General features: G+C 42.3%; 1 protein-coding gene across 5 annotated transcripts in view; it reads right to left on the minus strand.

The window, feature by feature from the left end:
* LOC119704495 (multiple epidermal growth factor-like domains protein 6) overlaps positions 1-27,111 on the minus strand; it is a 191,808-nt gene that overhangs the window by 150,958 nt on the left and 13,739 nt on the right. For all 5 annotated transcript variants that reach the window (XR_005257979.1, XM_038145846.1, XM_038145847.1 and 2 more), the window contains exons 3-4: positions 26,948-27,057; positions 25,419-25,523 (exon numbers count right to left, since the gene is read on the minus strand). Coding sequence is in view for 4 of the 5 variants with exons in the window: in XM_038145846.1 (XP_038001774.1) it covers positions 25,419-25,523; positions 26,948-27,057 (215 nt within the window). In the remaining variant the exon portion in view is untranslated. The remainder of the gene's footprint in view (positions 1-25,418; positions 25,524-26,947; positions 27,058-27,111) is intronic.

The raw sequence follows: 27,111 nt of genomic DNA on the forward strand, positions 1-27,111 counted from the left end.
CATTCAACAGAGGTGCAACTGGACTGAGCCGGGCTCTGCATCCTGAGCTGATTTCAGTAACGAGCCTGAATGAACTAAGAGAAGAATTAGCAGAGTTCCTCTCAACTCCACTCAGCAACACCCGTGTGTTTTTGCCCTCTGAAAGCAGAGATTTGAGACATTCAAGACAGCAGATAGAGCTGGTGAGGAGCACCAGATCGGCACGAGGAGGAGGAGCTGTGAAAATCCCATGTTCTGGCCAGCACACCATTACTCATCCTGGACAGCTGGAATGGAAACAAGGACCACATGAATCATCCAGGCTGCTCTCTAGGAACACACTGGGCTGCTCTGCACAGGCCATAATAATAACATTTGTTATTCCACAATGGACTTTTAGATTAACTGTCTTATCTGGTTTTACGATGCTGCGCTCGGCGCATTTCAAGGGAAGGTAAATCACTTCACCAGCCCTCCACCAAGAAAGCCACAGTAGATCTTCCAGGAAATAAATATTGATCAAGCCTCTGTCATAATTACAGGCTCTTCAGAACATTCCATTTGCACCAAGGAAGTTTTGCCATTACTGGGTAGGCCTATGCACCTGCAATGAGATCCACTATCTCAAAAATTAAATTGGAAGAATAACTTTAACTGGAAGTCAGGCTCATATAAGCACCAATATGGCCAATATTTATTAGAGCCCTAAATCAGGTCCTTCTGTAAATGATAACCAGTGAACAGATGTAGCATTATTAAGTGAAGCCACAAAAAAGGAGATGTTGCAATATGCATAAATTCTTTGAGCACTTAGCTTAATGTAATTTTTCTGGGGAGATTACAGGTGGCAGTGCAACAAATAAAACCTAGGAAACAGTTTTCTACCTGCTGGCTTCTTTTTTTTTTTTTTTTTTTTTATTCCCAAGGATGGCAGTCACAGAGGTACAACCTTTGAAAAAAAGTAATGTATTTATATTATGCACAAGGTTAGTAGAGTTTCTAAAGCCCTTTCTGTGACTACACTTTCTCATTCTCGTTAGCTATGTAACAGTTGTCAAACACCTCGTTACAAGATAAGCGCAGTTTTATTTCAGAAACCGAGGAACAGACGAATTAACTGACAGCCCCAAGAACAAACTGGTTGTAAGAAATGGGCTCCGAAGCTGCTTTTTATAATCCCATGAAATACGTATCTCGAAAAAGCATCATTAATGAATTTTTCTCAGAAGCAATCTTTGAAAAATCCTAAGAGGTGAGCAATGCAAACATCTAAAAATAAAAATAAGTGGGCATAAACCTGCAAGATCTTCAGTTATTTCTGAATCTCCAGATACAAGAGAAGCGGAAAAATAGCATAGGAAGGGAAAACATTACAAGAACAGTTCAACTGATAAATGTGTTCATATCTTAAAGAAGTTAATAATTTACAGAATGTTAGAAATAATTACTTGTTTAAGCAAGCTACCCACTGGACAAATTTTTAGAGCCATCAGGGATTTTTTAATTCAGCATATCAGCTCAATTCTGATTCAAAAAGAAATACATTTTACTCTGAAAATAAATTGTAGACATGATGCTCTCTTTGAAATCCAGCACGAGCCCCCGTTCTGCTGCAAGAAACGCTTTGGGGGAGAAGCTGTGTTTCAAATTTATTAATGATTCCTCAAGTTGTTATAGAAACGCAACTGCAGCAAGGCAATGTCTAGAGACACGAGCCCCTTTCATGTTCCCTGTCAGAGGAGCTGGTTGCTGAGGTTACCTAACAATGGAGGAACTTGTACATCCAATTCCCTCTTTACAAAGGCCCCGCAAACCCAGGGCTTGCCACACAACAATGCTGGCTAAAGCAACCACTGGGCTTGTTTACAGTGTGCAGATTTAGAAAACACTGCTCTCAGGTTTCTGCAAATACCTGGTGGCCATTGTAGCCAGAGCCAGCTCTTCAAAGAAGGCATCAAAAGGCTTTTCCTGGGGAAGCAGAACAGGATATTGCTAAAACAGGCTTCAACTCCACCAACTGCTTCAGAACCTCCAGCATGTGCTAAAGTCGTCTTTAATTTCTGTAGGACAACTGGGTGCTCAGTGAGACATTTAGGGTGAGATCTTAAAGGCTTCTGTGCACTCTAATAGCTTCTGTCAGGACTTGCAGCTCCTCTCAGGAACAGCTCCAGGAACCTACACCTTCCCCAGGAGGGGAAGGGAAAGGCACTGACCTCTCCTCTCCAGGGACCAGGGACTGGACACAAGGAAGGGTCTGGAACTGTGTCAGGGCACATTTGGGGTGGATAGCAGAAAAAAATTTTCCCCCAGAGGGTGCTGGGCACTGCCCAGGCTCCCCAGGGAATGGCTCCAGCCCTGAGGCTGCCAGAGCTCCAGGAGTTTTTGGACAATTCTCCCAGGGATGCACAGGGTGGGATTTTTGGGGTGTCTGTGCATGGCCAGGAGCTGGACTGAATGATCCTTGTGGGTCCCATAAGTTGGTCATTGAAGAGAAATAAAGTTTCTTGTTGTTACTACAAATGCAGCCATGAGCATTTGAACACCTTGCAAGTGAGCAGGGATGAAACATTGAACAGAGAGGAGAAAGCAAAGGAAAAAAGAAAGGTTTGTTTCCAGATTTCAAATGGAAATCTCAGTTTAATTACAGTCAATGAGTGCTCTTCTATCAATTTTAAGGGAGCCATGACTTCACCCCCAGACAATTATTAAGTGCAACCAACTACTACAACTTTTTTTTCCTTTAAGCAAGAAGAGAAATAGTAAAATGAAAAACCTTTGAGTCTGGCAAATCCCGGAACAGCAGCTGAATATAAATGAGGAGATAAATGATGAAAAGTGTGTTAAAGCAATTCTTCAATGGGCTGGAATAAAACAAAAGTTTGCGTTCTCACTCCACATCCCCAAAATGGTTTTTGCATAACTGGAATTAGAAAATCATGGCTGGGTATGGGGAGGAGTCTCAGTGGTGACTGAACAACCTCCATGGGTTTGATAAGAAACTCCTACAGCACATCTGTGAGGTGAGCACACACGTGTGTGTGTGTTACACACAACCACATCTACTAGAAAGAGACAAAATTTAAATAAACACTGTCAAACAAAGCACTTCCCTGGGAATTTACCATTTTTAAGTTCTTGCAATAAGATCTCTAGACAGTATCCTTTGGAAAAAAATAAAAGCTGCAAGTGCACTCTGTGTCTTTTACCTTTGGCCTCTCTGCAATTTAAGCCACGACCACACAAATTCTGCATGGGGTGGTTTCAAAGATGGGATTTAACAAGACTACAAAGTGTTTCTGCACCTACCTGGCCTTTTTTTGAGGCAGGCACAGGCTGTGGGGCCACGCTGCCGTGGTCAGTTTGCATCCAACACCCTTCCAGGCACATCCAGAAACTCCTGCCTGCTGGTAGAGGAGACCTAGACCCACTCTGGGTCCCAGCCCAGCTCACATAAACCAGTACTGGTCCCAGCATGAAGGCACTGGAAGAACCCAAGGAACTGGCCTTATCTACAGTTCATTCATTCCAAGTGTTCAATTCTGCACAGAATGAAAGAGGCAAGTGAATTTTAAAATTAAGAAAAATAGGCTCAGTAGATGTTCTTGGTAGATTTGGTTTCACAAAGAAAATGAGTCTTTTCTTTGTCAGCCTTCCCTCTACAGACTTTCTACTCATCATGTGTCCAGTCCTCAACACAACCCTTCTGTCACAGTGCCTAAAAACCCCAGTCCAACACTAAAGAATACAATTCTCCCTTCAGAGCTCTAAAAGATAATTATAATAAAAGGCGATTTTTCACTGAAGTGGCATAAAGAACACTCAGTAATTCCAAGTGCGTGATTTGTGTATCATTTCTGTGTATGTATCATTTATATGATTAAAACAGTAATGGCACATATGGCTAGAACTGGCAGGCTTCACTTAATGAAAATACTGAAAAACTAAATGCCTGATTTTCATTATGCTGTTCAGAGGGTGTTGTTGCCTCCTCTCCTGGCAAAACACAGCCTGAAATCTGCATTCACCCACAAATCATTTCTTGCAAACACCTGAACTGTGGACTAGAAGGGAAATTCATCCCGAGCCCTTCCTACCCATTCTCCAATTCCCTAATGAAAAGATCTTGGGGGCTCTGAGAACAGCCTTTTATTTTCTTTAATGGTTATAGGTCAATAAAGCTGACATAATCCAGAATGGCTTGAAATGAATAAATCTGCTGGATAAGATCCACAGATCTTACAGTCTGCTCCAATGAGGAAAAAATTGGTTTCACTCAAATAAAAAAATTGATTATGAACCTGTCTTGAGAATGGCTCCTTAGCAGTGGACAGCATGCCTGTAACAACTGCAGTCCCATCCTCACAGATGACTGATGATCTGAGAGCCCAGTGTGCCTCACTGAACTTTATTTAAACTCATCACAGCCACAGAATTGCTCTGGAGCTCTCGTGGAGCTCCTCTGGCTCCATGTCCAAATGCTCATCCACAGGCTTTCACCAGGCTGAGGCTCTCAGTGCCTTTTGCTGCTTTGTGCTGCACACAGGCAGGGATTTGGGGAATGCAGGTGTGCCAGAGCTCCTTTAAAATGGGTTTTAAATGGTGATGGACCTGCTCAACCAGAAAGCTGAGCCAGTGGGGGGCACCTCATCCCCAGGGGACTCTGAGGTGTAAATTAACTGGGTACCTGCCCTTGCTCCACAACACACGTAGCACCAGCACAGGAGGACTAAAAGCTCCTTCTCTTAAGAGAATTTCTGCCACGAAACCTTTTGCAGACTGCTTTTCAAACTCTCCACTTTCAATTACATAAAGAGACTTCAGACTGGGGCCAGTCAAGCTGCTCCTGATTTACAGTGATGGAAATAGAGGGAAATTCAGCAGGAGAGTTCACAGAAAGTTAATTGGCTGAACTTACAGGCAGAGAGACTTTCTGCATTAGACCATTATAGAAAATATAGAATTAAGAACCAAATGATCCCCTGAACTTGTGAGCACAACTTAGTCCACAAGAAAACAGAAGGGGAGACAACAGCAAGTGTTCAGCTCCAGCACTGGCTGAGTCAATTCCCAGTGTTCATCTCCAAAGCTAAAAGCAAAACTGACTGCCAGAGGAAAAAGAATAATGTATATTTTATAGATTCTCCCGCCATCCTTCCAATGCTCTGTCCTCATTTCCAGCCACCACTGCCAGGTCCTGCAGGTTTCCATGCCTGAGAGGGAGCCTGGGGAAGGCAGAAGGGTCTGCAGGGCAAAGGGGAAGGTGGCTCAAGCAAAGGCACCAACCTGACCAGGAGTTCCAGCAGAGTCTTGCTCTGTATTAGGGTGCAATATTCACAATAAAGTGGCAGCAGTGGGGTAGAAGGACAACTTTAGGCATTAACTTCTCCCGTACCTCTTCACTCTTTCAGGACCTGCTGCCATGTCCAGGGTTAGGCCCTTGGAATCTGGATAAAATCACACTCTCAAATTCTCACACAGCACATTGAGGGTAAGTGTTTGAAGCTCCCACTAAAGGGAACCAGATGTTGGAATGCAGCAGTGGAACTAGGAGTTGCATCACAGATTTTTAAGAATTATTTACAAGTGTTTGGAAGACACGACATTTCTAGAATTAGGCCAGCTTATAATAAGATGAACATTTTTAACATTAATATAGAACAGAGCTGAAGGCTCAGCTCTCATTTCTATCGACTGTAATACATTTTTCCTGAAAAGGGGTGATGAGAGAAAATGTGTTTTCTTTCAGTGCCAGACATGCACATGGACCTGACACTGAGGAAAGTGTTTCACAGTATTCCCCAGTGGCTGCAGCTATGATCCAGAAACTGATCCTTTAAGAGCATTTAGTCATAACACTGGTACTTTTTGAATAAATCAAATCAAAGTGGCTGCAGCGTTAGATAACACATTGAATAATTTTGCTTAGGACCATATTTACTAGGGCTGGGAAGAGCCTGCTCCACTCTTACTACAATTTCCTTGACTTTTAAAAGGACTGGAGTGGAGAGGGAAGGTGGCTTTTTTTTTATTTTTTTTTTTTTTCTTTTTAAAAAGTGATGCTGTAATTCAAATCCTGGTAACCTTGGAAACAGCCTCTCTCCACAAATATGTCTGTGTCAATTAAAGTAATTGGGACACTCCAGCTAATGGTGTCTAGATTTCAATATCCAGCCTGGTGCCCAAGCATTAGTCCTGAAGGACTTTCTGCAGACAGACAGGTCCTCAGAAAAAAGCATCTCTTGGAAAGGTTCTGCTCTTCTTGTGAGCATTTGTAAGGAGGATGGCTGGGAAGAAGCCACCCTTAAAGAATGTTTTTGCATGTATTTACAATGCCCAGATTATCCAGTGACAGTGAACTTGGGGTTTATTTGTATGTGTATGGCAACAAAATTTCTAAGCAAAGCAGGAGAACAGCATTATCACCTTTAAGATTGACTAAAAAACTCTACAGATTTACAGAATTCAGCTTTTTTCCTCACCCTTTGATAGCATGTGGACATAAACATGCACACACACCCCTCAAATCAGATATTCATTAAGAGACAATCTCCAACCACCCCAGATTTATGAACAAACAAACAATGCTGACTTTACTAAAGTGCCTTAGCCTATCCTAAAAACTGGAATGAACCAGGATTCCCACCTTGTAACACTGGTGGGCTGGGAAGAAGAAAATCAAGAAACTATTCAGAATTTCTCACAGCACCCAAAAGCAGCTCCTTCCTTCTCCACTGAAACCAGAAAGAATTATTTAAGAAAGGGAATATCCTCTAATATGTTTTGAAAACCACAGACATCAATCAATCACTCAGTTCAATGACAGACATCACCACCTTTCTGCAGATATACTTTAGTAAAGCCCCTTTTTTGAGAGCATACAAATGTATTTTGAGGCCCACCCTCCAATCCACAAAAGAAGGCATTAAAAGAAATATTTCTTCTACAGAGGATACTCACTGTGAAATACTGGCATGCAGCACTGATAATTAAAATTAACTTTTAAAGTCTTCTGGAGATAAATAGCTTTTCAGGGTATTTTAAAGATATTTATTTCTGTACATTACATTTTTGTATAGCAGAAAGTGATTTTTATTAATTTTTTTTTTGTTATGCAAATGGTAAAGTGCCTAAGCCACATCTAAAAATCTGTCCCTTCCATCCTTATCAACAGCAGAGAAGCAGAAGGAATTACATAGCCTTTGGGAAAAATAATCTAAATAACGATGGTTTGAAATGATTATGACTGGATATTTTTGTTGTCACATATAATATGGGCAGAGGGAATAAAATAAAGTCCAAGCTCCGAGCAGTCTTTTCCCATATGAAAGATTTACTGTAATTCCTTTTCTAAAGCACAGATAATCCAGGCCTTCCAGGCTGGGAGATCAGAACTGGCCAGGAAATGGGGTGTTCAGGCCTAGGCTGAGGTGCCTTAGTGATCCTCTGATATTAATAATGGAAAAGAAGGGGGAAAAAAGCAGGCAGAAGAGTGCAGTAGCTGAGTCAGGACCCACACACGCATCACTGCCAGCAAAAGCATCAAAGATCAGAAAAGTCCCAGCCCAGAACTGTTGTTTCAGTCCCTTTGAGATGTGGAGTTATTTCTATAAGAAATCTGTAATACAATATGGAATAACTCCATTGACAAGATGTGAAGTGGGACTGGTCCAAGTCTGCAGCAGAGCAGCTGCCAAACTGGACTTGGACAGCTCAGCTCTAGAAGGCCATTTTTCAGTTTAAAGACTACAATAAGCAAAATCCTGAAATATTATGCCTGTAAAACACTTTGGAAATATGCTGTAATAGTCACTAAAACCAGCAGAGATAATAATGCAAGTTTCAACTTGTTACAGTTTGAGTATGGAAAACACATTCTAGTCACTGAAAACCCAGACAGGAAGGGGTTTTGTAACAATTTACTTTTACACAGTAAAAATTTGTAGTTTCACTCTTCAGATGGGTCCAATTGTCCTCCCACTGAAGGAAGCTGAGTTTGACATTCCCATCAGCAGCAGCAGAATCAGGCTATAAAGCTACAACTGCATATAAACAGCTGTCAGACAATCACGTGGCACAATAAACATAAACCCAACATTAATTCAGAATAATTATTTATACAGGCACGAGTGAGATCAGCGTCGTGGATTTTTTTCATTTGGTGGAGATAAAGATTATCTTTGTTTTATTACCTTCTTTTACGTGAGTAGATGGTGAATACTGTACCTTGCTGTAAAACATTTCATATTTCAGCCTAAATATTTATACTGAGCTTCGTTCTGAGGCAAAGTAGTTTAAACTTGTTGTTTTATTTTACTAGTTTGACATTAGAATAGAAGTAGTCACGTTCTCAGCAGAGGAGATTTTAATGCTGTGCTAAACCCATCCTGCTGACCATCTCTGAGAAGAGGCCCAACACAGCGGATTGTGCCAATCAGATCTTCCAGAAACACCAGCAGAATTAAATTTACAATAAAGGCTATTGAGACCTTTCCAAGGAAAACAAGCTTGTTTAGTTTTTAGATCATTCAATAAAGTATCTCACAGAAAACACGAGCTGGAATCCAGCTCTGGTGAGACGTGGAGGAGGCATACGCTCGTGCAGAGCAAAGCTGCTCAGAGAGCAGCTGGAGATCCCTGGTCTGCAACAACCCTGAGAGCCCATCTGGAGGGGTTATGGACCCCAAATCCCCAGGGGTCCCTTCAGTCACAGAACTGGGATGTTTTTGGGATGCTGTGCTGGCACCAGGCGAGCTTGCACAGAGCCAGGGACACGTCACACTGTGTGACTGCAGGGCTCCTCATCTCAGTGAGGGCTAAAAGGAGTCACAGTGAGCACTGCACATTTACCCAGCACCTGCCAGAGCAGGGCCCTGCTCTACTTAGAGGTGTTCTCTACCTAAAGCAGAATAAGGGAGATTTTCAATCCACAACACTTGAATTTTGTTGCTGTTCCAAATCGGGGCGAGATGAAGACAAAACATCTCTCTGATCTTGAAAACAAGCTCAGAACAGAAATCCTGATGCCCAGCCAGGCCTACACCACAGCACATCTTCTCTCATGCTATTTGCAAAGGCATCTGCAACCTCAGCCTTCGCTGTCTCTGATATTCAGTGTTCTGTTCACTTCAAACTAAGTGCAGGATGATGAAAACTCACGGAGCATGATGGTGCCAAAAGAAAAGCTTCACCACCATTAATTGCTACACGAGTACATCAGATCTGTCACGAGCAGTGACATGCCAGGCATAACAAGCATCTCTGAAGTCAAACTCCCCATTTCTCTCTGCCACAGAACAGAGGATGCTGATGACAGATGGGCAGAGTTAAGCAAGACGACCGGCCAAAATCCTCTAGCTGCATTTCACTGCCAAGACCAGAACCTCAGTTTATAGCAGAAACCACTAACTTTCAGGCATCAGACAGGAAAAAAAAATCTATAAAAAATTAATGGTATAAATAATAAGAATTAAAAATGAAACAATCATCCATTCTTCTGGCACCTATTCCTAAATTTCTCCTCTGGCTCCAGGACTATTCCCTCTGCCTGCATAGTCCCAGATCCACGTAATTGCAGAGCTGCCACTCCACATCACTTATCACTGCTATCCACTGAAGTCAGAACTCCTCTCCTCTCTTCTGGCTGTTCTTTATCCTCTCCACCTGAACTAGGATGGGCTCTTATTCTGCCGTGCTGACTGGCACCAGCCTGGAGTCCCTGGACAGAGAGATTCAGTCACGCCTGGTGTGTGTGAGGTCTCCCACCACTTCTAGCAGGAGGTGATCATTTCTCATTTACTCCATGGTGACAGCACATCTTTTATCAATAATGAAGCTTCCAAACCTGCTCAGGGTGTGTGCAGTCAGGAGGGACCCTGCCAGACAAAGCCACTGTATATAAAGTGGTCTTTTAACACTTTGCCCCTGTTCTCTCCCAGGTTCTGCTGGGAAAGTTTATTTCAGGTTCACCCATCTTAACCTGAACTTGCATTGTTTCACATTTAAACCTCCCAGTGATTTCAGTCTGAGCTGCAAGTACCTAAGCCAAGAAGGTCCTCTATTTTAGTGTGGTTAATGGTGCATCAAGCCTTCTGCTGCCTCATATCCCTCCCTCAAAGTCAGCAGGGCTGAAAAGAGTCTAACTCAGGGTAATTTCAGCCAAAGTCCCTTCAAGTATCTGCACCATTCACATTTTCCTGCCTATGAATTGTAACAGCAACTCACGAAGCACTGTCATTTATTTAAACTTGCATTTTAAACTTAAATCAATTCTCAAGAAAATGAAGACAATTATTTACTTAAGTATGAGAAAGAATGAGATCATTACAAGTACACTACATCAAAAATGGCAAGAAACTTTTCAAACTTTTTTTTTCATATTGGCAACTTTTGTAGACTTACTTCACTACTCATTACTGTCTGGTCAAAGTGAAAACAATCAATAGCAAATTTCTACCAAAAGAAAAACCTAACAGCACAATATCATATTGTGTGCATTAAATCAATAGCCCTCCTCAGTTTTAATGTAGTTGCTGCAATACTTTAAAGAGAATTTTGAAATGAGTGTTTTTTAAACCACAGAGCCCCACTTCCTTCATTGTGAACTGAATAGGCTTTTAATGAGTGTTTCTCCATACAGATGAAATTCTCTATAAGGGCTTCAAAAGGCTTTGCAATTATTAAGATAAATAAACCACCCACATTTCTAATATGTACTTCACAGATGGGTAAGATGAGAAAGCCTGAGAGCTGCTTGCCCCAGACACAGAGCAAGCCAAGGACAGACCCATGGTAGTGGGGTTAAAAGTTCATCCTCTCTAGAAAAGTAAAATGAGCCAGATGCAGAGCTCAAACCTGGCTAAACACCTGCCACACCAAACCTTCAGAGAGAGGGTGGGAGAGGCCAGGGCCAACACAAACAGCTCCTGCTGGGCTGGCAAGAGCAGGGATGGGGCAGGGGCTCCTGAGCAACACATACAGCTGTGGCTCTGTTGCAGGGTACAACCTAAACCATCGCTTCCACCCCAAGGGCTGGGGATAATCTTTAAGACCTCCAGCAAGGCAATAAGTCCTTCCTGGCCTTGGAAAGCACACCAGGTGCTTCTCAGTGCTCTGCAGAAGCTCTGCACCAACACCACTCACACTCCAGTGCAGCAAAACACAGGAAGCGCTTCCCAGGAGATGGCAACACCCTTGTCTGAGGGACTGTCACACACAGCCACCCACCCTGAGTCTCACAGCTCACGTCCTGCAGCACTGAACACAGGAGAGGCAGAAAAACACACTGCAGTGGATGAAACATGAGCCTGAACTGCACTGGCAGGAAAAGACTCGAGGAAATGCTGGATAAAGCAGGACCCCTCCATCCCTCAAGTGGGATGACAACACAGCAGCATGAGAGGAACCTCCAGTCAGTCACTCTGCCCTCACCCAGCAAGGGCAGATGGATTTTTTTCTCCCCAGGACTGTGTACCCCTTAAGACATGGCCACTGATGTGGTTTTTGGACCAGTACAACCCCTCATCCTTTGTCCTCCAGACTGAGTGCAGCAAAGCTTCTTAATCCCCAGTTAATTTAGCCCAAGACATCAGAGCATCACCAGGAAGAGACTGGAGAGACTGGCACATCTGTGCTATGCAGGCAAGAGATCTGCACCATCACTGGTTAAAACCTCACAGGTTTGCTGTTAGCACTGAACAAGGTTAATAATGACCACACAGAAAAACCTTTGAAATGGTGACAGAAATATGGGTCTCCCAACAGAGCAAAAAATACAGCCTGCTTAGAACTCCTAAGACAGGAAACTTGATATTGGACAGGAACAAGCCCCATAAAATAAATCAGGTGAGTGCTACTAAGTACCTGTGTCAGGGTGAGGGGCAAACAAAACTCACAGCATGACATCCAGAGATGTGCAGACAGAATGAGCTGCAGGGTCAGCCAGGGGTGCAAGGTAACACACACTGGGATGAGCTACACTTCAGACACATTCTGCCCCTGAATCCCAAGGCACAGTCATCTCTGAATCTCTATCCAGAGAGAATATTTTAAATCTGTTTTGATATTTGTAAGATAGAGTGTGCTGTTGCTATACACACTTTCCTCTGGATGCATTGATGTGTCTATTAAAAATAAAAGAAAGAGATCCTGGCATTGAGTTTGCATTTTTGAAAGCTTATGTAAATGAACATTCATGAAGAGGCCATAGGAGCAGTGTATCAATTAATAAGGAGAACTTGCACTAAGAGAATAGTCCTGGTTCAAAAAATGCTGGTAAACCAAGACCATGTCAGAGCAGACTAACCTCACTCAGCTCTTCTCCCATGCCAGCCTGTGCATCTTCCTTTTCTAAATGTTTAGGTACACCTAAAACTTCACAAATATGGGTGTTTGGATATTCTGGGGTAGTTCAATTGTTTTCCTTTAGACAGTCTTCTTTATTTTAAGACTCAAGGAAGTGAAGAGAACCATTTCTGGGATGCAGTAACAATTCTGAAGTGCTGGGCTGACATATTACCTGACCAGGCTTTTACAACAACATGCTTGTAGTACGTCACCTTTTTGGGTTTTTTTGGGGTTCTTTTTTGGTTTCTTTAAATAAAGACAGCACCCTTACATTACAAATACTCATCTAAGAATACACAGTGGATATTCATCTAAGAATACATAATTTTGAAGAAAATGAGATGAGGCAGGTACCATCAAACCTCCATTTGAACTGCTCTGAATGGCTAATTATAACTTTCTGTGGTATTTTAATGAATTATGCTACTCTTCATACACTTCTCTGAATTGCTGGTTAGCTTTATCCCTCACCTCCAGCAAGCTGTCCATATTCCATGAGAGGAATGATGGCAGTTCAGGTTCTGGTGAACCTATTTGCCATCCCATTTCCACGCAGAACGAGACAAAACCAAGAGAATGTTTTCAGCAAAACTGAATTAGTCGCCCAACCCAAAAATCCTGAAGTATTTATTCACAGATACAGTTGTTCATCAGCTCTGAAACTCCTGGCTTTATTATGTGCCTGTCAGGATGAATGATAATGCCAAGGGGCTGGCAGGATAATGAACAACTGCCAGGATAAATGGATCCTCACACAAAGCTCTCTGCAATACAAAGATGATGACGAGAGCAACGCTCAGAGCTACACCTACAGTTTCTCCTTTTCCATTTCTCCCCACGTGTTGTGCAATTTTCTTCTGTCTCGAGTTTACTTGGCTGGAACAAAGGTGGAACGTGAAACAAATTGTGGCAAAATCCTCTGCTGCAATCAATGTATAATTGCCTAGTCATGCCACAGATGAATTTGCTCTCCATGCAAAGAATTTAGCAAGCATTGTAATATATTCACTTATTTCACAGTTATTAAGTCTGCCCTCTGATGAACATCTCTCCCTTATCTACTGTGCTAGCCCATTCTCCCTCCTGTTGCTTCCCACACCAGATAAAACTACTAAAGAAAGATTATTACAAGTGGAGATTGGGTGTGAAAATAATTCCAAATCGAGTTCCCACATCTGTTCATACAGAACCACCTTCCAGTGCATGAAAGAAGGTTTTATCCACAAAACACAGAAATCAGGGAAGAGAGGATTTAACTGAACTCTCCCCTTCTTTGACTGCACAAGGATCCAGAAAGGATGCACTGCAGATTCAGCTTGGAAAACATCACATAAACAGCCCCTATTTATAGCAGCAGCAAACAAGGGTAGTCAGTTAAACAAGATTTACACACAATTTCAACACAATTTTCCATAGGATACCAAGATCCAAAATGAGAAAATATTCAGGAATATTCCATTTCAACACTATGTTCCATAGGATACCAAGATCCAAAAAGAAAAAAAAAATCAGGAAGTTTAACATCATATTGAGTAGTTTTCTTTTTTCCAACCCCAAAAAAAGTTACATTTATAATTGTTTAATTATAAAATACCAATCAAATATATGAAGAAGAAACAAGAAGAAGGTAAAGAAGAACAATTTGTTTCCACTCTAAAAAGAAAAAATATTCAGGAAGTTTAACATCATGTTGAGTAGTTTCTTTTTCCCAACCCCCAAAAAAAGTTACATTTACAGCTTCTAGATCATTTACAACATAAATGCAGCCCACAGATCTAGAGGCCTCAGCAAAGGGTCAGTGGGGAAGGCTAGAAGTCACACTGCAGGTACATCTCAGACTGGAGCAGGTGTAGGAAGAAGAGATGGATGGACAGGTGAAAATCTAGCCATAAAAACTTCCATGGAACGGGCTCTTTCTCCCCTCATGTTGCATTATGTTAATAGCAACAGGATTTCCAGCACTCAGGTGTGAAGGAAACCATGTCAGACATCCAGCAGATCAGCACTGCCTCCCCTAACTCCTGTCAGCTCTCTGAGCTCCCAAACAGTGAGATTACAGAGAGAAAAAACAGATTCAGGTCAGCAACCCCGCACACAAAAGCCACCCTTGCAGCGTGGATAACAGCGAGAAAAGCAATTGCCTGTGAATTCTCGGCGAAGAAAAAGCAATTAGATTGCACAAAAAAGGAAACAGTGAGAAATAAGTTTTCTTTAAAAGGATAGCACAGACACCAATTCCCCCACTTCAGTACCACCATGAGAATCTCTCAAATGCCTGAAAAACAGGAGCAGCCACTTTTATTCCAGGTGGTCACGAAATAGATTTGGCCTTTTCGACTTCTGGTGTACTTAGAAGTGATTATTTGAAAGTACCTGAAGGAGCAGAAAACAATTTTGAAATAACTGGATCTAAAGTTTAAGTTACAACTTGAGGTTTGGAAAGTAGCAAGGATGGAAAAAAAATGAAAAGGGGAAAGGAAAAAGAATGATAAAGACACTCAAAAATAAAAGAAATTGTAAGAATCACAGGGGCAGTGTCTCCAGGGACCACTTCATCCACAGCTGCCTCTTCCACAGGAGATGCAACAAAGCAGATATTTAATATCTGCCTAGACAAATAACAGCTGCACTTCCTTTGAGCAGAGTAAGTCAGTGCTTTCATTATCATTGGGAGAAAAAGGAAGCACCTAAGAGGAAACTTTAAAAAGACTGAATTTTCAAACAGTCAAATCTGAAATTTACCCAACCTTCATAGCTTTTTATGTGACCAACAAAACCTATCTGGAACAGGACCTGTTTTCAGAGGATACCAAATCTTACCGTAGAAAAAAACACAAAAAGGTTTCCAAAACTCCAAATTATTATTCACCTCGAAATTTAAGAGAGCATGGGAAGTCATTTTAGGAAGCAACTGACCAGTGATGCTGGAAAAATCATTCAGACCAAGATCTTGTTCCAGCCTGACTTGGAAAATAGTTTAATTTGCCAGTGGAGGTTCTAGCTATTAATTTTAGTTTTACAAGGCTCAAATTCACTTTAGAATTTTCAGTTTTCCATTTATAAAAGCTGAAATATATCAACAACAAACCAATTAAAATATAACTCCAGTAGTCACATACTTTTCCATTTCAGGAAAAGTCTATTACTTTTCTGTAGTCTATTACTGACGTATCATGGAATGAAATGACAAATAAAGTGATTTTTTAAAGTATCTTTAGCATATTTAACCTTCTCCCATCCCTCCCTGTTCCAGGCAGAGATAGTGCTTTCTTAAGACTGCTATAGAAATACAAAAAAAGTCCAATAAGTAGCATTTCCTTTCTAACTTGTTGAGGTTAATCACACAACCAGTGCTTAGATTAGATAATCTAAGACTTTTATTTGTGAGTAGTCTCACATTTTTGGGTGGAAGCACTCCTGACATATCTGAGCAAGAGCCAGCGAGACAAAAACCAAACCTCATCCTGCAACCTCCCTGGGGAAATCTTTATTCATTTTAATACTTGTTCAGTCAGCTGTCTGGGTGAATGACAAGGTTTTATCTCTAATGTGAATGACTTCGAAGGCTACTTGCATTATCCATTCTTCAGCAGCTGCTGCTGCTGAAACCACAGGGTTGCAAACTTATAATTAAATCCAGCTGCCACTACTGTGAGCTCAGTTCTATCGAAGTGAGCAGCAATGCCTCGTGGTTGCTGGCAAGATTCTGCCTCCCTTTCTAGACAGTGTAATTAACTCTTCTGCCCCTTTTAGATGAAATAAACATCAGCACTGAAAATGCTGTTAAATGACTGTAAAACAGTATTTATGCTGAAGAATTCTGCTGCAGTCATTACACCTGAGAAAACAAATTTCTAGGTGGATGACGGCTGACAACAAATAGCTGTTTCCTTAAGAGCACTGAGAGGACACCCAAGGAGACGCAAGGCACAGGATGGAGGGAGTTTGCTGCAGAAAAAGTGACAGATACACATTAACACATCCACTCCTAAGCCTTAAAACACAGCCTCTGGCAAAAAAAAAGCACATACCCAGACCCAGCTTGAGAGAATTGCAGACAAGGGCTGGAAAGGAACCAGGACAGGCACCACAGGCTTTCCTCTGATGCTAAAATAATTTTTAAAGGCCATTGTTCCTGGCTTAAAATAGATTTAGAGGTACCAGACAGAGAAGCTGTAGATCCCCCTTCCTGAGAGTGTTCAAGGACAGGGCTTGGAGCAACCTGGTCCAGTGGAACATGTCCCTGCTCGTGGCAGGGGGTGAAAAAAGATGTTCTCTAAGGTGCCTTGCAAACCTGTGACCCAGTCCCGACTGAACAGCTAAACCCACACATTTCCAGAGGAATCCCTTCTCTCCTTTTACAGCGCAGATCTGTTCATAACCAAGTGCCAAAGTGTTTAGGTCAGCAAAAATAATTAGCCAGCCAGATGTGACCTTGTCAGTCAGAGTCCTTGCAGGGCTGCTCAGGGCAGCTCCACCGCCTCCCTTCCACAAGAAACACTGCGGTGACAGTGCCTCAAGAGCATCTCGTGGCAGGAGCAGCAATCAGCAGTGACATGCTGCACTGATGCCACTGAAAGGAGAAAACAACAGCCAGGCTTTGCTTGTGAAGGGTTCTCCTGCCATTTGTACCTCTTTGGAAACACACAACAGTCCAAAGATTTTTGAGGGTGGGAGGGAGAACGCAGCAGAAATGTCTGACCTCCGACTGAAGGGGAGAGCTCTCTGCAGACAGGGCAATGAAATGCACAGCAACCATCTCCAACTTCACTCTGAAAAGCTACCAAAATACAACAAGAATGTTCTTAAAGACATAACAACCTGCTGGATATTCTGCCAAATCAGTTAAAATTCCATGTTGTCTAGATGCTTTATTAATACAGGGGTTGCATCCAGAGCTACACAAGCACTGCATGAACTGGGTGCTGGCCAGGGTACCTTGGGCTAATTAAATCCATCTGCATTACCTGATCAAATCCTCTGTGATCCAGCTCAAATCCCTGAAGCAAGCTGGAAGCCCAAATAAATCTGCCCACAGCCACACAGAGGCCACGCAGGTGTCATGAAACAGAATCCAGATGTTTCTAGAGACTCAAAGTCTGCTCCTTCACCTTTTGTTAGTGTGGGGGGTGAAGAATGTACCTGCACAGCCCTTCTTCACAACTCTCAGTTTGCTGGGACTTGCAACCACATTTCCTCACCCGACAAACAAATGTCAGCAGCCAGACAGCAGCTCTTCCCCTGTGATTTTTAAATTCTACCTTCTGCAGCAAGCACAGCCTAAACAGCCTTTTGTGACAAAGACAACGGGGGTGAACTCTCTCTGCAGTGCTTATTCTGAGGTTCATTTCCTTCTGACATATTTGTTTGCAGCTCCAGCTCTGCTGTCTGTCGAGCTGTCTCTCCCTGCTAATGGCTGTGGAGGCCAGGCAGTGCCTCCCTTCCAGCAGGATGGGCTGATGATTATATCCTGTCACACCCAGCAGAGAGCCAGGCGTGATCTTTCAATCAGCGTTTTCCACCGCTCCCGCTTGAGGACGGCAGAGCTTTTCTTCCTCTCCGCTTTTCAGTGGCTGCTCTAAAGGGCTTTTCATCTGGAGGGGTTCGTGTCTTGCCGCTGATGAAATGGGTTTCTGTGGACAGTGTTGGCAAAGAGCAGGTGGGTGTGAGGAGGGGAGCGAAGAAGAAAGAATGGAAAGTTTGGAGGAAGCCATGCTTTCAGGGTTTTTGATTCCTGCCCAGGGCCTTGCTCACAACTGGAATTAATCTCTGAATCAACTGTGATCTATCACCAGAACAGATAATGTCATTTTTATCTCAACCATACCTTTTTTTTTCCTTGAGAGATTACAGATAGCTTGGACCTCCTGCAGTGATCTGTGCACTACATTTGTCTTCTGCACACCTCTGCCCAAGAGAACATCCAGCTCACCTTTCTCATGGCTTTCTAATCAGCTCCAGACTTGTGACACTTCATACTCAGCTCCAACGTTACCTTCCTATTAATTTGTAGCTATATACATCTATAATTTAAATATACAAATCCCACGCTGTTTTAAGTGTCAGAACACCTGTCATTGTCACCAGAGCACAGGAGACAGGTTACAGAGAGGTGTGTCACCATGAGACCAAACCCTGGCAGGAGATGACTGTTTTGACAGACCTACATGATGGGCATGACATTGTAGATTAGAAACAGATTTTTTTTCTCAATACTCAAAATCTTTTTTCATCTCTTTAAATGATTTAAAAATCTAACGTGAAATTTATAGGTTTCATTAAGGTTTAGGGGTTAAAAAATTAAAAAAAAAAAAAAATCAAGCAGTGCCTTTTTGTTTCTCAGATTTTGAAGGCAATTAGGTCACTGGAGTGCTGAAGAGCTAACTCTCCAGTGAGGCCAGAATCAGCCAAAAGGCTGCATTTGAAGACTTCACTGCATCAAAATGTTCACTAAATTTTATAAACTGAAAGAAAAAGCCATCAGTCCCCCCCCGCGTCTCCTTGTGCTTCTGGAAGAGCCCAGACTGGCTCTGTAGCTGTGGTGAGGCTTCACCTGAGGCAGAGAGAGGCTGTGGCAGCAGCTCCAAGGTCACCGAGAGGAGAACTGCAGGAGAAGCATCCAGGTGAAGGCAGGGGTGACAGCAGGACACCAAGCCAGCCCCGAGCTGACAGAGGCTGGGGACACCCTGAGGGTCACACAGGGACACCAAAGCTGCATCTGCTGGGGACTCACCTGGTGGCAGCGTGCTCCAGACAGCACCAGGAGCAGGGAGAGACGCAGGCAGGGGGGACTAGCACAGTGAAAACAGCAGTGTTCCCATGTGAAATGAGATCCTGAGAGGGGAAATTTGAAAAGGTCGTCCTTATTTTAGACTGGTTTTAGTAAGGGCAGAGTTGTCCAGACAACTGAAGAGGGGTTTTCAATCCAAAGCCACCTAAAGTTGTATAAGGGGTATTTTTCAAATGCATGCTGGGCAGTAGAACACTCTTAACACTGAATAAAAATCACCTGAAACAGCCTCTGAAACAGCTCTAAATGTCTGAAATCTCCAGTGTAGGAAAGAATTATAGCAAAGAGATAAATATTTACATGGCTCTCAGATGACTTCATAGAAATCAAGAGCTTCTGCATTTGCAATATGACCAATCAATATTAAGGTTTAAAACCTACACTGCTATTCTTTCACTGAACTAAACCAATTTGTTCAGAACTGGCTGAGTTTAGAGCAGTGACTGCATCTTCAACGTGAGATCAAGCACTGCTTGCTGGCCACAGCCGACCTGCCAGCTACAAAGTGAGCCCATTCCAGCCCCATCACCTGAAGCTGCCTCACAGTGCTGGCATTTGCTGTGAGCCTCACACATGACAGGCAGAAAGGAAGTGCCACCATCCACCCTGAGCTTCTGATGAGATGAAACACGCCAACACGCCCTGTTAGCTCTGCATGCTGTCCAAAACACACTCATGTTTTCAAACTCCACTCCTTGGAAGGGTTTTGGACCCCCTAAGCAGACAGCACTGTTATTACCTTGACAAGTGCTAAAAAGGGCTCATTACCACAGCCCCTAATGCAGGAACAAGCGATTGCAGCACGTTGCCAGCCCACAGGATGCTCTCAAGAGCTCACTGGGGCTCCTCCGGTGCTGCAGGATGGCCCCAAAGCATCTACCCCTTCCCACGTGCTGCCTGCCAGCCCACAGGATGCTCTCAAGAGCTCACTGGGGCTCCTCCACTGCTGCAGGATGGCCCCAAAGCATCTCCCCCTTCCCACGTGCTGCCTGCCAGGGCTCCTCCCTCACAGGAGGAGTGTGGTAGCCAAAAAACAGGCACAGGATGGATGGATCACTGCTCCTGGGAGCCAAAAAGGAGCAGAGGAAGAACAAAACAGAGTCCCACTAGGAGAGAGGGTGATCAGAAGGTTTCTTTCTGCCAGAGGACAGGGACTTTCCTACCCTGAGCAGCCTCATCAGTCATCTCTGCTTCCCTTGCCATGACAGGCTGGCATTTTGCTAATGAGACTGAGTCATTGGGGGCAGGAGGAGGACTGTGCTAAAACAGAAAAAAACCCAAAGCTGGTATCTTTAAGGTATTATATGCACTAAACCAGAGCAATCTGAGCATAAATTATCTTTTGTGCCATCCTCTTCCACTCTCCCTATGGGCTAATGGCAAATTTTCAAGTTAAAAAGGTTGGCTCGGGTCAAACCTCAGGGGACTCATGGCCAAAATACGAAAACAAAATGCCAAAAACCCTGGCACAATGAGGGCCCAGCTATCAGAACTAATTTACCCCCACAAATATTTAAACATTTCATAGTTTCAGTGGGAAACAAAGATGCATGAAAACTGAAAACATCCCTGTGGGCAACAGATCCGTGGGAGCTTTCAGCTTGCCATTTGCTATTTTAAAGAAGGAAAATTTGTAGCACTGGTTCATGGATTTACACTGCCCTGTAAGGCTAGTGTAGGTCCTCAGCCTCAAAGAAGAAAAACTTAGAGATCAGGATGGCAGGCAGGACATTAATCAGAAGTTGTATCAAACAGCTCTTCACAGAAACATTTCCTAGAGGAAATTGGAAGAAAATTCTTTTTCACAGTGAAAGAAAAGAATCTTTTATTTGTAAGAAAATACATCAGAATTCCTGCCATTTTAATCAATGGTTTAAAAAAAATAAAAAACCCAAAAAAACCCTCCACCTTTGTTTTAAGCAGCTTTATAGTGTAAACTCTGATCTACCTGCCCTAGGAGGTGCTGGTATTTTTGTTTACCAGAATCTTTACATAGTTCAATATCTTAATAGTGTGTGACCAGAGTGAAGGCAGAGATTGACAGCTAGTCAATGAACTGATGAATATCTCCCTCATAAGCATTTCATTTAGCTACCCATGCAGTGAGCATTCCGCCTTTATACACACATTCCAACGCCATTATCTCACACTTAATTACTTGGGTCTCAAAGCACCTGACGAGAAATGAGCCACCATTATCAACATTTCACGTACAACAAAGCCCAGGCGAGGTGGGGTAATTTGCTAAAAGTTACTGCCCTAAATATCCAAGGTCAGTGGCAGGTGGAAGAGAGAGCTCTTGTCAGGTGAGCACCGCACCCAGCAGAGCACGCTGCCTCCAGATGTGTGCTGGGGGAGCACCTTGAATGATCTGCACCAGGCACTGCAGAAGAACTTAAAATTCCACTTGTCTGACTGCTAACAGTAGCGTAAAGATCAATCTATTGACACTTTATCTGTTAAACACTGCAGTACTGTATTCGTTGGAGAGGACAAGCACCATGCCACCGTGAGATGACTTTGCTGACAAGTCTTCCCTGGTCACTCCTCACCTCTTTTCAAACACCTTCCAATTACACCCATTGTGTCAGATAGGCTCAACTGTACTTATTCTTTCATAATTATGGGAGCCTCTTGCAAAACATTAATCACGCTCAGGTTTTGTATCAGTCAAGAAATTACAAAGCCCGTTCAGTTCTCTCTCTGTTTTTTTACTTCATGTTTCCAAACCCATCGGGAGGCACTTGGTAAAACCAGCAACAACTTGAGATTTGATGACAAAACACTTCAGAGTCAAAACTAGCCCCTCGTTTTCCATTGAGCAATTCTATGTACATGTAGAGTACACAGAAGAGGAGTAAATGAATACACCCTCATTTGTGGAATTTGGAATGTTTTCACTGGCTGCATGTCCAAGTAAGAAGTCCCAGAGCTGAATTAAACAAGCTAAATGAAATTAATTTACTCCCATGTCCAGCTCAGGTGGCCACCAGGCCTTGAACAAGATCACCAGCACAACCAGTGCATATCAATGACACCAGCACTGCAGCAGAATTCATTCTTGGTGCTGGGTTTCACCTTCTCTCTTTTTTTTGTTACAGGTTTTCCCTCCCTTTCGCTGGGACAAACGGGGATCACAACTTCCAAACAAGTTCAAAAAATGGAAAGAAATCCAGCTTGCAAGTTTACATGGTAATTGATATAAGTCTATTATTACAAGACAAATTGCAGCAGACAGTGCAGGAGACAGCTCAATCTGTTACCCAGTCCCTGCAATGGCTGTATGGAGAACTCGACCATTTCACCCATAAATCTTTCTCCCAAGTTTGCATTGCTGCTTGTGTGGGTAAAATAATAAAACGGTGGAGTGACGTGTACAGGGGAGGCAGTAACACATTTCTAAGCACAATTACACGAAGTTTGTTACAGGACACTGACCTTTCAGCATCTCACCAGGAATGTGCCGTGTCCCAGGCTGCAGAAACACCCCAGGACTCCTTTAAAAGTCATTAGCTGCTGCCATGCCAATTGGGAATAATAATTATCTCTGCTGAGAGGCACTAGGCTGCCATCAGCCATCCTGGAGGATCCATCACAAACTTTCTTCAGACAAAACTCCATTTCCAGGACACTGACCTACTCCCTAACTCAATGGCAAATATAAACTCCACGAAAACGAGAACAATTACAAGATTCCTGAGATGTATGCTCCCATTTATCTCTTAGAGTAATTGAATTTAGTAATATTTTTATATTAATGTGTCTATTGTCTGTAGTTCACAGCACCCAGCAAGGAGATCATGAGAGCTGCTGCACAAGTGGAACTTCAGAATCAGCTGCCAACACTGATGACAGAAATGGAGAAGAAAATCAAAAGGGCTGGAGAGGGGGAGATATAAAATGGGATACACGAAGCAATTTTGCTCAAACGAGTTGAAGTGCAGCTATGAAATGCCTGTGGTTCCTCCTCTGTCAGGAGACTGACAGGGAGCCACAATACCAGAAGTGACAGAAGCGAAGATTACAAATGTGGGAAATGGATTTATAGAAAATTCTCAATGCCTGACAAAAAAAATCACATTGTATATATCTATATACAAAACTTAAAATCTACTAACTTAAAAATACCATAAAACAAACATTATTAAAAAAATTAAATTAAAAACAAGTTCCAAAAAAATAGCCTTACAAATAAAACTAGATAGTTTAAAAAATAAAACTACAAAAAATTACATTATAATTAAACCCACAAAACAATTTTAAATAATTAACTTTAAAACATTTACAACATAATATAACTAAAACTAATAAACAAAAAATTACAATATCATTAAAAATTAGTTAACTTCTAATTGCTGCTCTTATAACAATTGGTGGTACCAAGTACCAAATTCACCTCAGAATCATAGTGATGCACTGAATTCTTTGAAAGGAAGAAAGAAACCATCTCTCAAGCATTAAATCCAAGCTACTTTATGAGCAATATTCCAACATCAGCCAGGAAAACTAGAGGCTATGGCTGTCAGTCCCACAGTACATTTCTCCTTCCTTTTGCCTGCACAAATGGGATACAAACCTCAGAAGAATCCGACTGGAGGCTCCTGCAACAGTTAAGAGGCCTTACACTCTAAATTACCTTGCTTTTGTTAGGCAGGTGAATGGTCCATAACACTCTTCCTGAAAGAAGGTTTTTCCCTTCAGAATTCAATTTATAAACTCACTGCTGCCAGGCTGCGATAGCAGCTGCTGTACAGACCCGAGAATGATGACTCTGGAATTCCATTCAAACCCCAGCAATCAATAGAAAGCAGACAAACGGGCAGAGATAAAAGTTCCACCCAAGTGCAAAGAGCAGGGACTGCAGGATACCCCTCATTGTTTTCGCAGGGTGTTTTTTTTTCTTTTTTGCAGGGTTTTGGGGTTTTTTTCATTATAAAACAATGTTTTTTACATTGTTTTTGCAGTCACCAACCTGTGAAACAGAGCCTGCACAATCTCCTTGCAGCTTGAAAACCTGACCTGGGCTATCCACAATCTGCCTGTTGGGAATGCCTCAGTTCCACAGGTACCTCCAAGCAAAAGGAGCCTCAAAAGGCAATTTATTATGGCAAGGACAATTTATAAATTGCTGAGATATATTCCATCTGGTCATAACTTATTATAAGGCCTTTTTGGAGACGGTGATCCTGCTTACCTTGAGGCAGCAGCTCTTCTGTAAGTTAATCACAGCCAGCCTGCCTTGGTGTCACTCTGGCTCACCTCAACTCACCCACATAAACTTGTTTTTGTGGGCAGTAAAGAAATACCCAATCACAGCTCCACTGAACTGAAATTGTCTGCAGGCAGCAGCAGCTCCATTGTAAACAGCTCTGCATTTTATTTATTGTTATAGTCCTTCTCCCTCACACTGCCTGACAGACAAGCCAGGTGAGGACACGAACATATTAGAATTTAAAAGGGAAAAAACGAAATACTTAAAAATCTGCCTTCCTTTGAACAAAGCACAATATGCTTCAGTTGAAAAGGAAATTATCATTTGCCTAATACAAAAGAAACCCTTTGTCCCAATCACAGCCTACTCTGAAGGAATGACTTTCTTCCCTCCCTTAAGAAGCCAAATGGATGCAGTGCTGTAATTTTGGAGAGCTTTACACAGTGTGTTAAATTACAAGACAACCCATTGTGGGTTTATCAAATTGTGAGCCAGCGTGTGAGACAAAAAGGATTCTCATTGAGAGTGGGTGATAGAGTCTAAGTCACACAGAATTCAGACTATAGTATGCTAGAACACAGTGAAATGAGATTGGTGCATATATTATTCCAGAAATACTATGAAATATTTGGTAGTGAGTTATAAAACCTTCCTACTTTGAGATGCACTAAAAAAAAAATCCCATGAACAAATACAGTGGTTCATTTGCTGCATTCTTCACCTACTGCCCACCTGCTTTGACTCAGAATTTCCTCTCACAAAGGTAAAAGCAAGGCTGAGAAATTCACTAAGAGCACCACAGAACATTCAAGTTGTGAAGCAACAGACAGACACACCACTGTTGATATTCAATGATAATATCCACCACAGAAACTCGTCGGATATCAATCAAATTAAATTTTCATCTTGCTTTGTTAAAATTCAGTACCAAAAAAAAAAAAAAAAAAAAAGAAAATTATCAAATAACCACTTAAAAGTGAAGCAAAGGCACCTTTAATTTTAAGTCAACATTAATAAAATATTCTCGTTTTAACAATTAATGTTGCATTTTATCCAAGCATCAGATGCCCTTGAGACAGCTCCCAGTGCACTCACCATACTGGCAGCGAGGCCCCTGGAATCCTGCAGGACACTGGCACACCTGGGGTCCTTCTCCAGAGCACTTCCCTCCATTGAAGCAAGTGCCAGCAGTGCAGAGCACTAGAGACAAACAGAACAGGACAGGCTATTTCAGCTGATTTTGGGCCAGGGATCCTCCAGAGCTGCCTTTCTGACAGTCCTGCTGCAACATGACCTTCCAAATAAGAAGAAACTCAGATTTTTATTGAAGTGCAAAGGCTGGACTGCAGCAGGACTTGGTATCATAGGTGTAACTACCTTGTTGGTATGAAGAAATTTAATAAAAGTAAAATTTAGATATTGCAGTTTAACTTGAAGGTGCTTCAGAGGCAGAAGACAGGTCTCAAAGCACTGCCTGGATCTAAAATAAACTAAGAAAAGCTGCCTGACAAAAATGGAGGAATGGTTAAAAACCTCTGATGCACTGGGAGATATTATATATGTGGAGGGGAAAGGGGAATTACAATTCTTCCCTTCCTCTAACACAGAACAGTTTTATTTACAACAACTTGAATTCCACGTGCTTGAGCCAAACTTGCAAAGAGTATCAAATACAAAAGAGTAATTCAACCACTTTGGGGCCTTAAAGAATTCAAAGCAAGTCTGCACTGCTCTTTCAGGAAGAAAATTTCATTTTGCCACTGGTGCTCACATACCTTAAACTCCTTTACACCAGAGATTAAAACACAGATTGTAAACATATTTTTGACTTCTTACAACTAAACAGGTGCACACTAAATATGTAGATTCAGGCTGAAACGGAACAGGAATACCTCTCAGGCTTGTTTTTGTGTTTTAACTACAAAGAGACAACCATAAAAGCAGGCTCTCTGAATGCAGCCCTGAAGTTGGTATGAAGATTAAAAAATAAATAAGAACAGATGCTAACTTTTATATAGAAAACACAATTACTGACTAAACAGTAACAAAACTAAACACTGAGTAGGTTCCCATCTTCTACTGATGTCTTGTTAACAGTGGCTGAAGTGCTGCTTTATCCTTTCAATTAAATTCCATCTTTTAGGAAAACATCCAACCATGATTAGAAATTAGTGATAGAAACGGGTTCTCATCAGATGGAGAACCACAGGGTAGAATAAAACTGCCTCAGTGGCACCAGCAGAAGTGAAAATGCCAAAACCAGACAGACTAGCAAGTGCTACACTCAAGAAAAGTGCCTCACAGCAGATTTCTCTGCATAATTTGGGTAACAGCAACAAATTTGGTTGGCCTGTCAAAGCCAGGCTGGCACAAAAATGCTGCAAGAACTCCAATTAGAGTTTAGACTGTTAATCTAAATTGTGTGGATTAAAATTAGAGCTATTTGCTGCTTTTACATGAGCACTTTTATCTTTTTAAAGGACATTTCCTCCCCCATCACCGGGGAAGTGCCAGTTATAAACCACAAGAAACAAAACCCTTGTATTTAGAAGTGGGGATTCAGTAGGAAGGCACGGCCTGAGGATGTCACCTCGTGGTTTTGTCCCAGTTTTGTCCCAACTCACAGTGCAGACAGCCGGGTTCATTGTCCTGCTGGGCCCAGCCAGGGCAGCACTTATAGACAGTCTGCTGCTCCATCCTGTACACCTGCTTGTAAACCGTGTAGTAGGCAGACCTGTGGGGAAAGGAAGGTTCAGAGAGCAATCCCAGCTCCCATTCCACTCACTCC

The sequence above is a fragment of the Motacilla alba genome, chromosome 9 (genome assembly GCF_015832195.1).
Source record: "Motacilla alba alba isolate MOTALB_02 chromosome 9, Motacilla_alba_V1.0_pri, whole genome shotgun sequence".
Taxonomy (NCBI): domain Eukaryota; kingdom Metazoa; phylum Chordata; class Aves; order Passeriformes; family Motacillidae; genus Motacilla; species Motacilla alba.